At 41.5% G+C, this 12510-nt stretch overlaps 1 protein-coding gene across 2 annotated transcripts in view; it reads right to left on the bottom strand.

The window, feature by feature from the left end:
- The window catches only part of POLD1 (DNA polymerase delta 1, catalytic subunit), a 171538-nt gene that overhangs the window by 88817 nt on the left and 70211 nt on the right, over positions 1-12510 (bottom strand). For both annotated transcript variants that reach the window (XM_068241332.1, XM_068241331.1), the window contains exons 18-20: positions 4723-4818; positions 4500-4637; positions 1558-1733 (exon numbers count right to left, since the gene is read on the bottom strand). In XM_068241332.1, coding sequence (XP_068097433.1) covers positions 1558-1733; positions 4500-4637; positions 4723-4818 — 410 coding nt within the window. The remainder of the gene's footprint in view (positions 1-1557; positions 1734-4499; positions 4638-4722; positions 4819-12510) is intronic.

Below are 12510 nucleotides of genomic sequence, written 5' to 3'. Positions count from 1 at the left end.
CCATTTTCTGTTAGGAAAGGATTTTATAGTTGGAATTTCTTATCAGTGAGGGTCACACTGTAGTCACTTCCTGTCTGAGTCAGCCACTTACATACCTGATATTTAACTCTTTCAGACAGAGAAATAAAAAAAAAGGAACACAGCATAGTTATTTATGTGCTTGGCACTGTACATACACATGTCTATCTCATGTCACGTGTCACGTCGGGTATCCTTTTTTACGTGCCAGTGGTCTCTGCTCCCTTAAAGAGAACCCGAGGTGTGTTTAAAGAAGGTTATCTGCATACAGAGGCTGGATCTGCCTATACAGCCCAGTCTCTGTTGCTATCCCAAACCCCACTAAGGTCCCCCTGCACTCTGCAATCCCTCATAAATCACAGCCGTGCTGTGAGGCTGTGTTTATATCTGTAGTGTCAGTCTCAGCTGCTCCCCCGCCTCCTGCATAGCTCCGGTCCCTGCCCCCGTCCCTTCCCTCCAATCAGCAGGGAAGAAAGGGATGCAGGCGGGGACTGGAGTTCTGCAGGAGGCGGGGAGAACAGCAGACTGACACTATAGAGATAAACACAGCCAGCTCTGACAAGCTGTTTGTCAGCAGCGTGGCTGTGATTTATGAGGGATTGCAGAGTGCAGGGGGTCCTTAGGGGGGTTTGGGATAGCAACAGAGGCTGGGCTGTATAGGCAGATCCAGCCTCTGCATGCAGATAATATTCTTCAAACCCACCTCGGGTTCTCTTTAAGGACCAGAGACCGCTGGTACAGAAAAAGCGGTCCTGACAGATAACGACGAATCGCCGCACATCAGGAACCTGGGCCACCCACTCTGCAGTCTCTATGATGGCTGAGTTCCTGTGAGCCGATCAGGAGCAGCTTTCATTGCCTCCTGACCCTGTCTTTCAATGTAAGCCAATGGGAGCAGGGCCAGGAGCCAATGAAATCGGCTCCTGACCCGCTCACAGGGCTCTGCCGTCATAGAGACAGCAGAGCGAGTGAACTGCGGCGGGGAGACGTCGGGATTCAGCTTCGAGATGGTGTAGATTTCAATTAGCTTGGTACTAAAGTAGTTAAATGAATTGATATGTTCCTTTAATAAGTACAAATCCTTTTTTACCTCTGGTGTTGAAAAAGCTGTGCCGTCTCTCTCCAGCTCCTTTCTAATTATTTGTCTTGTTAGACGAATATTGTGCTGCAGGAAGGGCCCCATCTATCAGTTAGCTATTAAAATGTATTACTTTTAGAAAACTGTTCTTTCTACCTACATAATAAAGGGAGGAAACCCACACAGACACAAGGAGAACACACAATCTTCATGCAGATAATGCCCTGATTGCGATCCAAACCAAGGACCCAAGGCTAAAAGGCGAGAGTGTTATCCACTACACCACCGTGATGCCCAAGTCACATTCACTATAGATGAAACAGTCCCTTCTCCGGTGTTCTGCAATGATGACTCAAGCTCCATTTTTCAGGCCCCGTTAAACACACTACTTTGCGAGGTTAACACATCACTAGGTCACAGTACATTCTGCAGACTATGCCTTCATGGTTCTACATGTGTACCTGTCAATGAGAATCTTCTGTAGACATGTGTTGATGAGATTGGCCACTAGTGGGCAGTTATCTCGCCGCACAGTCTCTATACCTTTGCAGTCCATTTTATCATGGGTGTTTGGGTTGGAGGAAAAGTATAGTCCAGCATATCTCTTCTTGTTAATCAGCAAATAGGGGAAATAGACCTGCAAAATTAAAGAAAAAAAAATCTGTGACTTTCAACCTAAAGCTGAATGAAACCCAGCATTTCTTTGCTCTAAAAAAATATTTACAGCATATTATATACTACCACCATGTTTGTTTTTACTAGAACAGCATTCAACTAGTTAAACACAGAGCATGAAAGTTCAGTGCAGAGAAATCTGGAGTCATCTGAAGTGAAGATAATGTTATCTTGTGTTTACTTAATTGTATCAAGTGAGGAATGTGACACATTCTCTGACTGTGCAGAAGCTCCTGGACACAGACACAAAGCATCTCTGCCTTCAATACAAGATGAATAAAACCAGTTATGAATAAAATGCAAAGGCAGCTCTCAAAGCAAAAAACTGTACTTGTGGGAATTTGTGGGAATAAGAATACTTATGCACAAATGCAAATATGATATCCGTAGGGCATATAAAAAGTAGGAAAACATGTTTTTATTGATTATGTCAGGGTTTTATACTGCTTTAAAACAAAACCTTTACCTTCCCAACACAAAGAAGAGATCTCGGTGTCTGATGTGCAGCCTATCAACAATCTGGATGCCAGTGGGCAAGTATCTAAGATCTGGGGGTTAGAGAAGGTCATGGAGGATAGAATGGTAGTGGAATCGGTATCAGGATTTTGCAGTGTGTTAGGGTCAGTTTAAGGCTAAGTTTAACAGGGGAAAGCTCTGTGTTAGAATAGGGTAATACTAGATAAGAAGATTAGGAATTGGGAGTGGAGGTTTGGAGTTAGGCAAAAGTGAAAGGCACAGAGCAGGGTGTGAGGTTAGGGTTAGGCCAGGTAAGAGGGCCAAGCACACATATCCAGTATCAGACAATCCCCATCTTTGCCTTACACAAGTGTCTTTGCTGTAGTATACTTGGACTTTACACAGGCTTGTTTCCAACAATAGTCTGGTGCAGAAGCTGAGGATACAGGGACTAGGAGACAATGGCCTCAATTCACTAAGATCATGCTGGAGATAAGGCAAGAGAAAACTTACCTACCCACAGTGAGAGAGTTATCTTATCTCTTCATTCCTTAAGTTGCCTCCTCTGTAGTGAAGTTGCCTCCTCTGTAGTTAAGTTACCTCCTCTGTAGTTACTTTCACTCGCAGTTAATAAACAGCCTGTCTTTAACTCTGGAGTTATTTTAAGGATTGGAGAGTTAACTTAAAGACAGAAGAGTTAACTTTAGGTTTGCCTGAGGTAAAATGTTTCCTGAATACGACATGTCTTATCACCATGGTAACTACTCTACAAACGTTAAAGACGGGAGATAAGCTTAGTGAATTGAGGCCATTGTCTGTATGTGGATAGAGAACTGGTTAAGGGGACAGAAGGCAAAGAGTGGTGGAGGCTGAATTATCAACACAAAGGCCTGGTGCACACCAGAGGAGTTTTTCTGAGCGTTTTGAGTTTTTAAATCTGCTGCTAATGTTATCCTATGTGTCTGTGCACACTGGAGCAATGAGGTTTTGTAAAAAAAAAAAAAAAAAAAAAAACATAGAATTACACTGGGAAGAGCTTTTGAAACCTCTAGCGTTTGGGCGCTAGAGGTTTCAAAAGCTCTTCCTAATGTAATGCTATGGGGTTTTTTTTACAAAACCTCATTGCTCCAGTGTGCACAGACACATAGGATAACATTAGCAGCAGATTTAAAAACTCAAAACGCTCAGAAAAACTCCTCTGGTGTGCACCAGGCCTAAGACAGATAGTGGCATATTACAACAGGATCTTGACAACATGGCCATATGGGCAGGGACATGGCAGATGAAATGTAATGTTGATCAATGTAAAGTCATGCACCTTGGATGTAACCAATGGTAGAGCACCATATAAAATAAATGGCATACAGCTAGGAACATCAGACTTGGAGAAGGACTTGGGCATACTGGTTGATAAGTTTAGTAACAGTATACAACGCCAAGCAGCTGTAGCTAAAGCAAATAAAATTCTGAGATGCATAAATAGGAAAATACTACTCCCTCTGTATAAATCACTTGTGAGGCCACATGTGGAGTATGGAATACGGTTTTGGGCACCACACTATAAAAAGGACATTGACCTTCTAGAACGGGTACAAAGACTGGCAACTAAATTAATCAGAGTGATAGAAGATCTCACTTACCAAGAAAGGATCGACAAACTGGGCTTATTTAGCTTGAAAAAAAGGCGACTGAGACGTGATCTGATTAACATGTATAAATACATCAGAGGGCAATATAAAAGATTGGCAGATGAGCTTTTTGTCCCTAGTGTTGTACAGCGGACAAGGTGGCAATCTGTGTATGGAAGAAAAAAAACTTTTTGCCATCTATTTAGGAAGTGGTCCTTCACAGTAAGAGTGGTTAAAATATGGAAAAATTGTACCATGAAGAGGGCTTGGGTGCCTCCATGGCTATAATTACCAGGTAAATCCCGGGAGAGTTGATCCAGGGATTTATCTGACTGCCATCTGGATTAGAACAGGGATTTTCCATTTTAAAGCTAATTGGCCCAGGCCTTACAAGGTTTTTCGACTTCCCCTGGATCAACTGGGATATGTGCAGGTTCAGGACAGTGGTGTTTTTTTTTGTTGAACTTGATGGATAGAAGTCTATTTTCAACCAAATCAACTATGTATGAGGGCCAAAAGTTTTTGAATACTATGAACAGATTGTGTAGGTAATCTCTCATGGAAGTGGTAAAATTGGCCAATCATAATTGGATGTTTGTAAGCAGCCTCAGAAGACTACTGTTGCTATCACAGTAAATACAGACCTTCTCAAACTCCAGTTTTATAGGAGGAGTGAAGTGACTTGACACCCATTCAGCTGCTTCTCGACCTATCTCCATGGCGTCTGAAACTGTCTGTACTCCAAGTTTGCACATCACAGAATCAGTGTCCCCATAAATGACCTGTGGAAGGATCAAGAGAGATCTGTCATACAACCATTCCACTCTAAGTCTACAGCCTGACATAAAGCAATCACAAGGCCCTTACCTTGGCATCTGCTTTATAGCCATTGGCAAGCGTGTATTTGGATTCTACCAACTGCTTGGTCTTCTCAATCATCTGCCTCCCAAAGCCAGTGACACTCTACAAGGCAAATACAGAAAGGTTCAAGTGAACGGGTATAACTCCACTGTTCAGAGAATTACCTTACATATTTTTTTTTTACAGGTAACATTTTCTACACTCTGTATTTCACATGGGCTATAAGGCCTGCTGTTTCACATTCAAGAGAACATACTACATACATTAGTTTACTTTATTTTCTTTTTTGGTGGGTAAAATTGTACAAACTAGTTTAAATAATGTTAAATGACTGGTGTTAATTATTTAAAGGGATTCTGAAGCAAAAATAAACTGAGAATGAATTGTATGTGTTTTACAGCTAAGAACTACAACATTAGTAGCACAGAAACCAGTCTCATATTGTTTCCATTACATGAAGAGTTACAAAACTTTACTTGTCATCTATGCAAAAAAGAGCCCCTTCTGAGCTCTCCCGACCAGTTTAGTCAGCTACAGGGCTGTTTACTGAGACACTAAAGAAACCGTGACGGGCAGCTTCAGATCAGATTTTTACTGCAGGGAAGTTTGGAGGGTCATTGGCTCTGCTCGGTTTCATAGTTTTAAGTGTGGTTTGTAAATTGCAAATATGACAGAATAACGCAATGCTATGGAAAAAAAAGCTATATACCTGAAAATAAAAAAACATGAGACTCTGTTCCTTGCTGCTTATGTTCTATTAATTATTCGTACTACACATACAATTCATTATATCACAAGTTGTTTTTTTCCACGCTTCCGTGTCACTTTAACCCATTAGCAGCTTCAATATAGAGTTCTAGTCTGAGAAAAGTGCGCTGCTTTTGACCTCAATTGGCAGAACTACTTGTGCTGTAAATACTTGGAATGCTTTGATCTCTCTGTACTAGCAGAACATTAAAGACAAACAAAAAAAACCAGAAGCCTCTGTTATTGTCTCACACTGCCCCCTAGTGACAAGTAGCCATAAACACACATTACAGCAGTATGAACTCGAAGCAAAGAAATGTAACAAACAAAAAAAAGTGCCAAATTAAATTGGCCTAGAGCACTTGCAAGCCTCTAATTAAATTGGCTGCTAAAGGGTTAAAGTGAACCTGCAAGACAAAATTAAACTTTAACTCTATGAAGGACATGGCAGCTATTTATCAAATTAACGATTTTACATCAAAATGCTACTCTTTGTTGCATTGAAAAAATAACATTGCAGAAATCGAAAACACAATGGCTATCATTCATAAAGGAGCTGTCGGTAAGGAGAATCAGTGCGGGAAAACACAGCTGCCGGTGTTTGGACTTCTGGCTGCTGATTCATAAAAATGTATCCAGTTGTAGTAGCAGTGCAGAGATTCCCCGAACTAAGCTGTCGGTAGGCTGGCGGTAGGCTTGCGGAGACACGGAAGCAGCCGAGTTGATACATTTCTCAGTGTTCCGCTCTGCTGCAGCTGCCTGGGAGGTCTGTGTGTCTCCATTCATTTACATTGTTATCGCCACATCAGAGGGAGCGGTACTTCCCGACCTCACACCGCTTGCGGTGATCTTTATGAATTAACATTTTGCTAAATTTTTTTACAATAATCACCGCGCAAGGCGGTGATTTATCGCTGTGCTCGGTAAGGTCAGCTTTTCATGCGGAAGGAGCCTTTATGAATGCAGATTTTGCTACGTGTGCGGTAAAGTCAGCTGTTTTAAGCATTTCCGCGTGCAGAAATGCTTTATGAATGATAGCCAATGCTTTTGTTTGTCAGTGTCCTTTAGAGGTCAAGGCTCATTTGCAATTAACTTTTCTCATTAGTTTTCTCCTAGGTGGTATTTTCAAAAATGGTCAATAAAATGCCTTTTAACCATTTCAGCCCGCGGGGATTTTTCGACTTATGCATCAGAGCAATTTTCACCTCCCATTCATTCGCTAATAACTTTATCACTACTTATCACAATTTATTGATCTATATCTTGTTTTTTCCGCCACTAATTAGGCTTTCTGTGGGTGGTACATTTTGCTAAGAGCCACTTTACCGTAAATGCATTTTAACAAGATTAATAAGAAAAAAATGGAAAAAATTCATTAATTCTCAGTTTTCGGCCATTATAGCTTTAAAATAATCCACGCTACCATAATTAAAACCTATGTATTTTATTTGCCCGTATGTCTCGATTATTATACCATTTAAATTTTGTCCCTATCACAATGTATGGCGCCAATATTTTATTTGTAAATAAAGGTGCATCGTTTCCGTTTTGCGTCCATCACTATTTACAAGCTTATAATTTTAAAAATGTTTGTAGTATACCCCCTTCAAATGCATATTTTAAAAGTTCAGACCCTTAGGTAACTATTTATGTCTTTTTTTTTTTTTTTCTAATTGTAATTTTTTTTTTTTTACTATTAAAACTTTTATTTGGGGAATATTTTGGTGTGGGACATAAACTGTTAATTTTTAATGTTGTTTTCTGTGTAAATTGTTATGTTTAATATGTGTAGCTGTAGTTTACTATTTGGCCACAAGATGGCCACCTTCGTTTTTAGTTTCCCTCCTTGTACTTCCTGCTACGCGGAAGTACAAGGGAGATGCGGAAATCTGGCCGGGCAGAAGAGCCGGAGCCTCACAGGTGAGCGCTTCGGTTTTTCTGCGGGGGAAAGGGATCGGTGATCGGGAACCATGTTCCCTTTCACTGATCCCAGGGCTACCGGGCGGCACAGCGGGGATGCGGGGGCGCGCCCGCGGTCGCGGGCGGGAGCGCGCCCAAGCGCGGGAGCGCAGCTGAGCTGCCGCCCAGACGTGAGCTTCACGTCCGGGCGGCGGAAATGGTTAAAGTGACACTGAAGTGGGAAAATAATTTATGATATAATGAATTATATGTGTAGCACGGATAATTAATTAGAACATTAGTAGAAAAGAAAATTTTTATTTTCAGTTAGATAGATTTTTTTTATAGCATTGTTATGGTCATTCTCTAATATTTGCAATTTACAGACTACACAGCATTCTAGATGATTTCACAGAGCAGGCTAATGAACTTTTGAACTTTATCACTGTATTGTTTTTTCTGCAGAGTAGAAACTTGAGAAAATAAGCTTCAGAAGACAGAGTTCTCTGCAACTGTGGTTGTGGAGCTCAGATAAGCTCTCTTGCATAAACTAACTGGAGTTTCTGTAGGGCCGGTTCACACGGACGTCTGCCATTGTTATTTTCTGTCGTTTAAACGACACGTTTTAACCGCCCGTAATAGTTTTCTATGAGAGTGTTTATGTTAGTATCGTCTGTCAGCGGTTTTGGGAGTTTTTTCAGCGTCGAGGTTGATGACTTTCTTTCGGACGCCTCATGAGACTTCTATTGGCGGCTGCGTTTGGCAAACGTCAGCGGTAAACGCATACAATCGCCGTCGAAAGTGCGCGAACGGTTGTGTTGAAGGTTGTAGGCGTCCTGGAGGTATGCTGTTGACAGGAAATAGACAGGAAATAGACCAGAATTCACAGGGAAGGGTTTTGACAGGAAATGGACCATAATCCTCTAGTGCAAAGGACACAGAAGGAAGGAGAGATGGCGCATGTGTCTCTGGAGAACACTGTGGAGCTGGGCAGACTGGTGGACCTGATCCAGAACAAGCCTGCTATATGGGACACAGGCAGCGCTGAGTAAAAGCAACAACATACAGAAGAGCAGGGCATGGGAGAGTGTGTGCCTGCATTTTTTCCCTGATTACCATCGTCAGTCTATCACTCAGGAGTACAGGAAGTACAAACCTATGACGAATTTCCACTTCCAGGTACAGTTAGTTCTGCCCCTTTTTATGACTACTTCCTCTTTAACAGGCGTCTAGCTATCAAACGCTGTTGAACGCGTACGCTCACTGGAACGCTGACAACCGCAGGCAAATAGTTTTGTCAGCTGCTGTTCAAACGACATGACGATTTGTGTCGTTCGGCGTTCAGCAGTTGAACGCTTATAGACGCGGACGCAGCGCAGACGTTCGTGTGAACCGGCCCTAACTCTTCCTGTACTGGAAACAATATTAGACTCATATCGCTGCTGCTAATCTTTTATTTCTTAGACGTACTACCTATACAAATCATTATAAGTTTATTTTCACTTCAGATTCCCTTTAAACCACCAGCAAGCAAGAAAATACTAAGAATTATTTTGATCATCCTATTAAGTGCTGAGAAAATATTTTAAACAAAAGATGAAAAATTATCTCCTAGGAGAAAACTCAGGAGAAAATGTTAATCGCATATGAGCCCAAGTGTGCTAAGTTGTTAAATACCCTCAGGAGACACCTGTGCACATGCTAGATTCTCGATCAAGACCTCACAGAACAAATTGCTCAGCTGAGTATATTTTCCAGCTCATGTACGACTTCTCAATTCTAGGAATTCAAGAAAATGTCTGAAACGCAGCGTCGTAATTACAGGGGAGCAGCCACTGTAACGGGAAGGGGGCCTAGAGCTGTAAGAAGGCCCCCAACTACTACTTCACTCCCTCTGATAAAGGAGTCCATCCATCAGATCAGGTGTTTTTGTGGCTACACCGGATAACCACTTCAGCCTTCAGTGTTGTTTCACCTTATGCATCCGAGCAACTGTCACCTCACATTCATTCGCCAATAACTTTATCACTACTTATCACAATGAATTGATCTATATCTTGTTTTTTCCGCCACCAATCAGGCTTTCTTTGGGTGGCACATTTTGCTAAGAATTATTTTTTTCTAAATGCATTTTAATGGGAATACTGTATTTTTTGGACTAGAAGACTCACTTTTTCTACCTCAAACGTGGTGAGAAAAAGTCACTGGGTCTTATAGTCAAAATGCAGGAAGTTCCTGACTTGTGAACGCCTGCCAATACGAACTTCCAACCCGCCGCAATGTCGGGGACTCCCTGTACTGTACCCATGCAGAGGAGGACACAGGGGGACACAAAGGGGCATAGAGGAGGACACAAGGGGGATAGCGGAGGACACAAGGGGGACATAGGAGGACACAGGGAGACAAGAGGGCATTAGGTACAAAAGGGGCATAATCCACCAGATGCCCCTTCACCATGAATGCACCAGGTTTAGGTTAGATTTTATTTTTACCCCTGGTTTTGTCCTCTAAACCTAGGTGTGTCTTGTGGTCAGGAGCGTCTTATAGTCCGAAAAATACGGGTATTAAGGAAAAAAATGGAAAAAAAATGATTTCGCAGTTTTCAGTCATTATAGCTTTAAAATAATACATGCTACGGTAATTAAAACCCATGTATTTTATTTGCCCATTTGTCTCGTTTATTACACCATTTAAATTTTGTCCCTATCACAATGTATGGCGCCAATATTTTATATAATAGTTATAATGTGTTTTTATAACATTGTATCATTCAGTTTACACACTACTCAGCATTCTAAATTATTTTACAAAGCAGGCCAGTGAACTTTTGACTTGTCCTCTGGAGAGAAAAAGATATTACAATGACTGACAGTTCAGATAACAAGCTTCAGAAGACAGAGCTCTCTGCGACTTTGAAAGTCGTGGAGCTCAATGGCTCTTTTGCATAGATAACGGGAGTTTCTTAACTCTTCCTGTACTGGAAACAATATTAGACTTATGTCTCTGCTCCTAATGTTTTATTTCTTAGCTGCACTACACATACAAATCATCTTTTTTTTTCTCTTCAGTATCTCTAGAAGTGTAGTCAAAGGGAAATTCCACCTTTTTGATACTGAAGCAACCTAAAAATAAAAGTTAGGGCACCAATCTGGCATCAGAAACACCGGATCTGCATATGCTTGCTCATGGTCTATGGCTGAAAGTGTTTGAGGCAGAGGATCAGCAGGACAGCCAGGCAACTGGTATAGCTTAAAAGGAAATTAATAGGACATCCTTCATATATCTCTCACCTCGGGTTTACTTCAACAGTAGAAGGCCCGACCTCCCCCTAACACTACATGGAGACCGTATTGTTGCACTCAAGGCTTACCTTTAAAAAAATATCGGATTAAAACCTTCTGCTTCCTATCTCTGTGGACCGTGATAATCAGAGCACATTTCTTCATGTTTATAAATTATCAGAATGAGAAATACAGAAGAAACTCACCAGAACTTTGATAAATGAGAAGATTTTGCTGAGATAAAGGTACAATCTTGACCTAATGTCACAATCACTCTCTTCCTCCAGCGACTGCGTTTCCACCAAAAACAACTATGGCTTTGGTACCGATCGAGTTATCCTAATCTAAACATTTGCTACATCATATCAGTATATGAAGCAATTTCTTCTTTCTGAAGGAGATGAGTATCTTGACGAGGTTTTATCAGCAGCAAACATAATAAAGCATCTAGAAGTGTGCCTATACTCCTCTGAGTTAAAGCCACATTTCTACACCGTGGTTTACTGTACAAGAGTGTAAAAGAAAAGAAAAAAAATGTGGTTCTCAAGATTTTAGCGACATGATTACTCATCTTGTGTGCCTCTAAGATGCATGCTGAGAAAGTTTCAGCAACAGAGGCTGCATACAGATCTGCCTATATCTACCTTGCAATAAGGCTCGGTTCCCACTATAGCAGGATTTTTGTCCATTTAACCGTGTTGGAAAAGTGACAGTTTATATTTTATAAATAGCTTCCATTCACACTTGTCAGATACTGATCTCCCATTGTCCACACATTTTGGTTTACATGGACACAGTTTATACGATCTTCCTGTCACTGTATTAATGGGTGGCTTCAAATCGCATAAAGAAAAACTAACAAAAGAAACAAAAATGTATACATTGGTTCAAAACTGTGGAAGAAGGTTTGAACAAGGATTCTAGCTTCTTGTGCTGGTACAATGGGTTTTAAACGCCACAATTCTTTTTATTTTATATGCTGGTAAGATGGTGTTTAATGCCACTATTCATTGTTTTCCATGTATATGCAAGAGGTTGGTGTATTAATCAAGTCAATTTGAAAATTGAAAATTGCGCAAAAGGTGGATCAGCGCATCACCAGGCCGCCTCCGAATGGCCTCGAATCAGAGTAACAGCTTGCATGCAACCTATTAAGTACTCGTCCCTCCCACTGCGAAGAAGTCAATCCTCCATGGGAGGGGATGTTCATTTCCTTGCCATGTACTAATTTAATTCATTTTGGTCAGCTGCTCCCACTTAACAGCTTTGCTTTTGGTGTATATGCAGAGCTTCTGTTTGGGTTCAAGGTGCGTTTGCAGTTTCTGGGGGGGCTCAGCGCACCTCTGATTCGGGGCCATTTGGAGGTGGCCTGGTGATGCGCTGATCCACCTTTTGCGCAATTTTCGAATTTACTTGATTAGCCGCACCCAGGCTATGCATATACATAGGTTAGGATTTAGTGTTAGGTCCCCTCCCATGGAGGATTGACTTCTGCGCAGTGGGAGGGACGAGTACTTAATAGGTTGCATGCACGCTGTTACGGAAACCAACATCCTCCAGTGGTAGACAGGTCATGTGTATGCTAGGTGTGTATTTTATCCCACAAGTGGGGCTTGCACTATTTTGCAGGTAGGCACTTGTCTGTTTTTAAGTAGCGCTGTTCCATTTCCTTGCCATGTACTAATTTAATTCATTTTGGTCAGCTGCTCCTACTTAAAGGGGAACTGAAGAGAGAGGTATATGGAGACTGTCATGTTTATTTCCTTTTAGACAATACCAGTTGTCTGGCAGCCCTGCTGATCCTCTGCCTCTAATACTATTAGCCATAGCCCCTGAACAAGCATGCAGCAGATCAGGTGTTTCAGTG

Source organism: Hyperolius riggenbachi, chromosome 6 (genome assembly GCF_040937935.1).
Source record: "Hyperolius riggenbachi isolate aHypRig1 chromosome 6, aHypRig1.pri, whole genome shotgun sequence".
Taxonomy (NCBI): Eukaryota; Metazoa; Chordata; class Amphibia; order Anura; family Hyperoliidae; genus Hyperolius; species Hyperolius riggenbachi.
The sequence above is the reverse complement of the archived record's forward strand: the minus strand, read 5'-3'. Positions and strand labels throughout refer to the sequence as shown.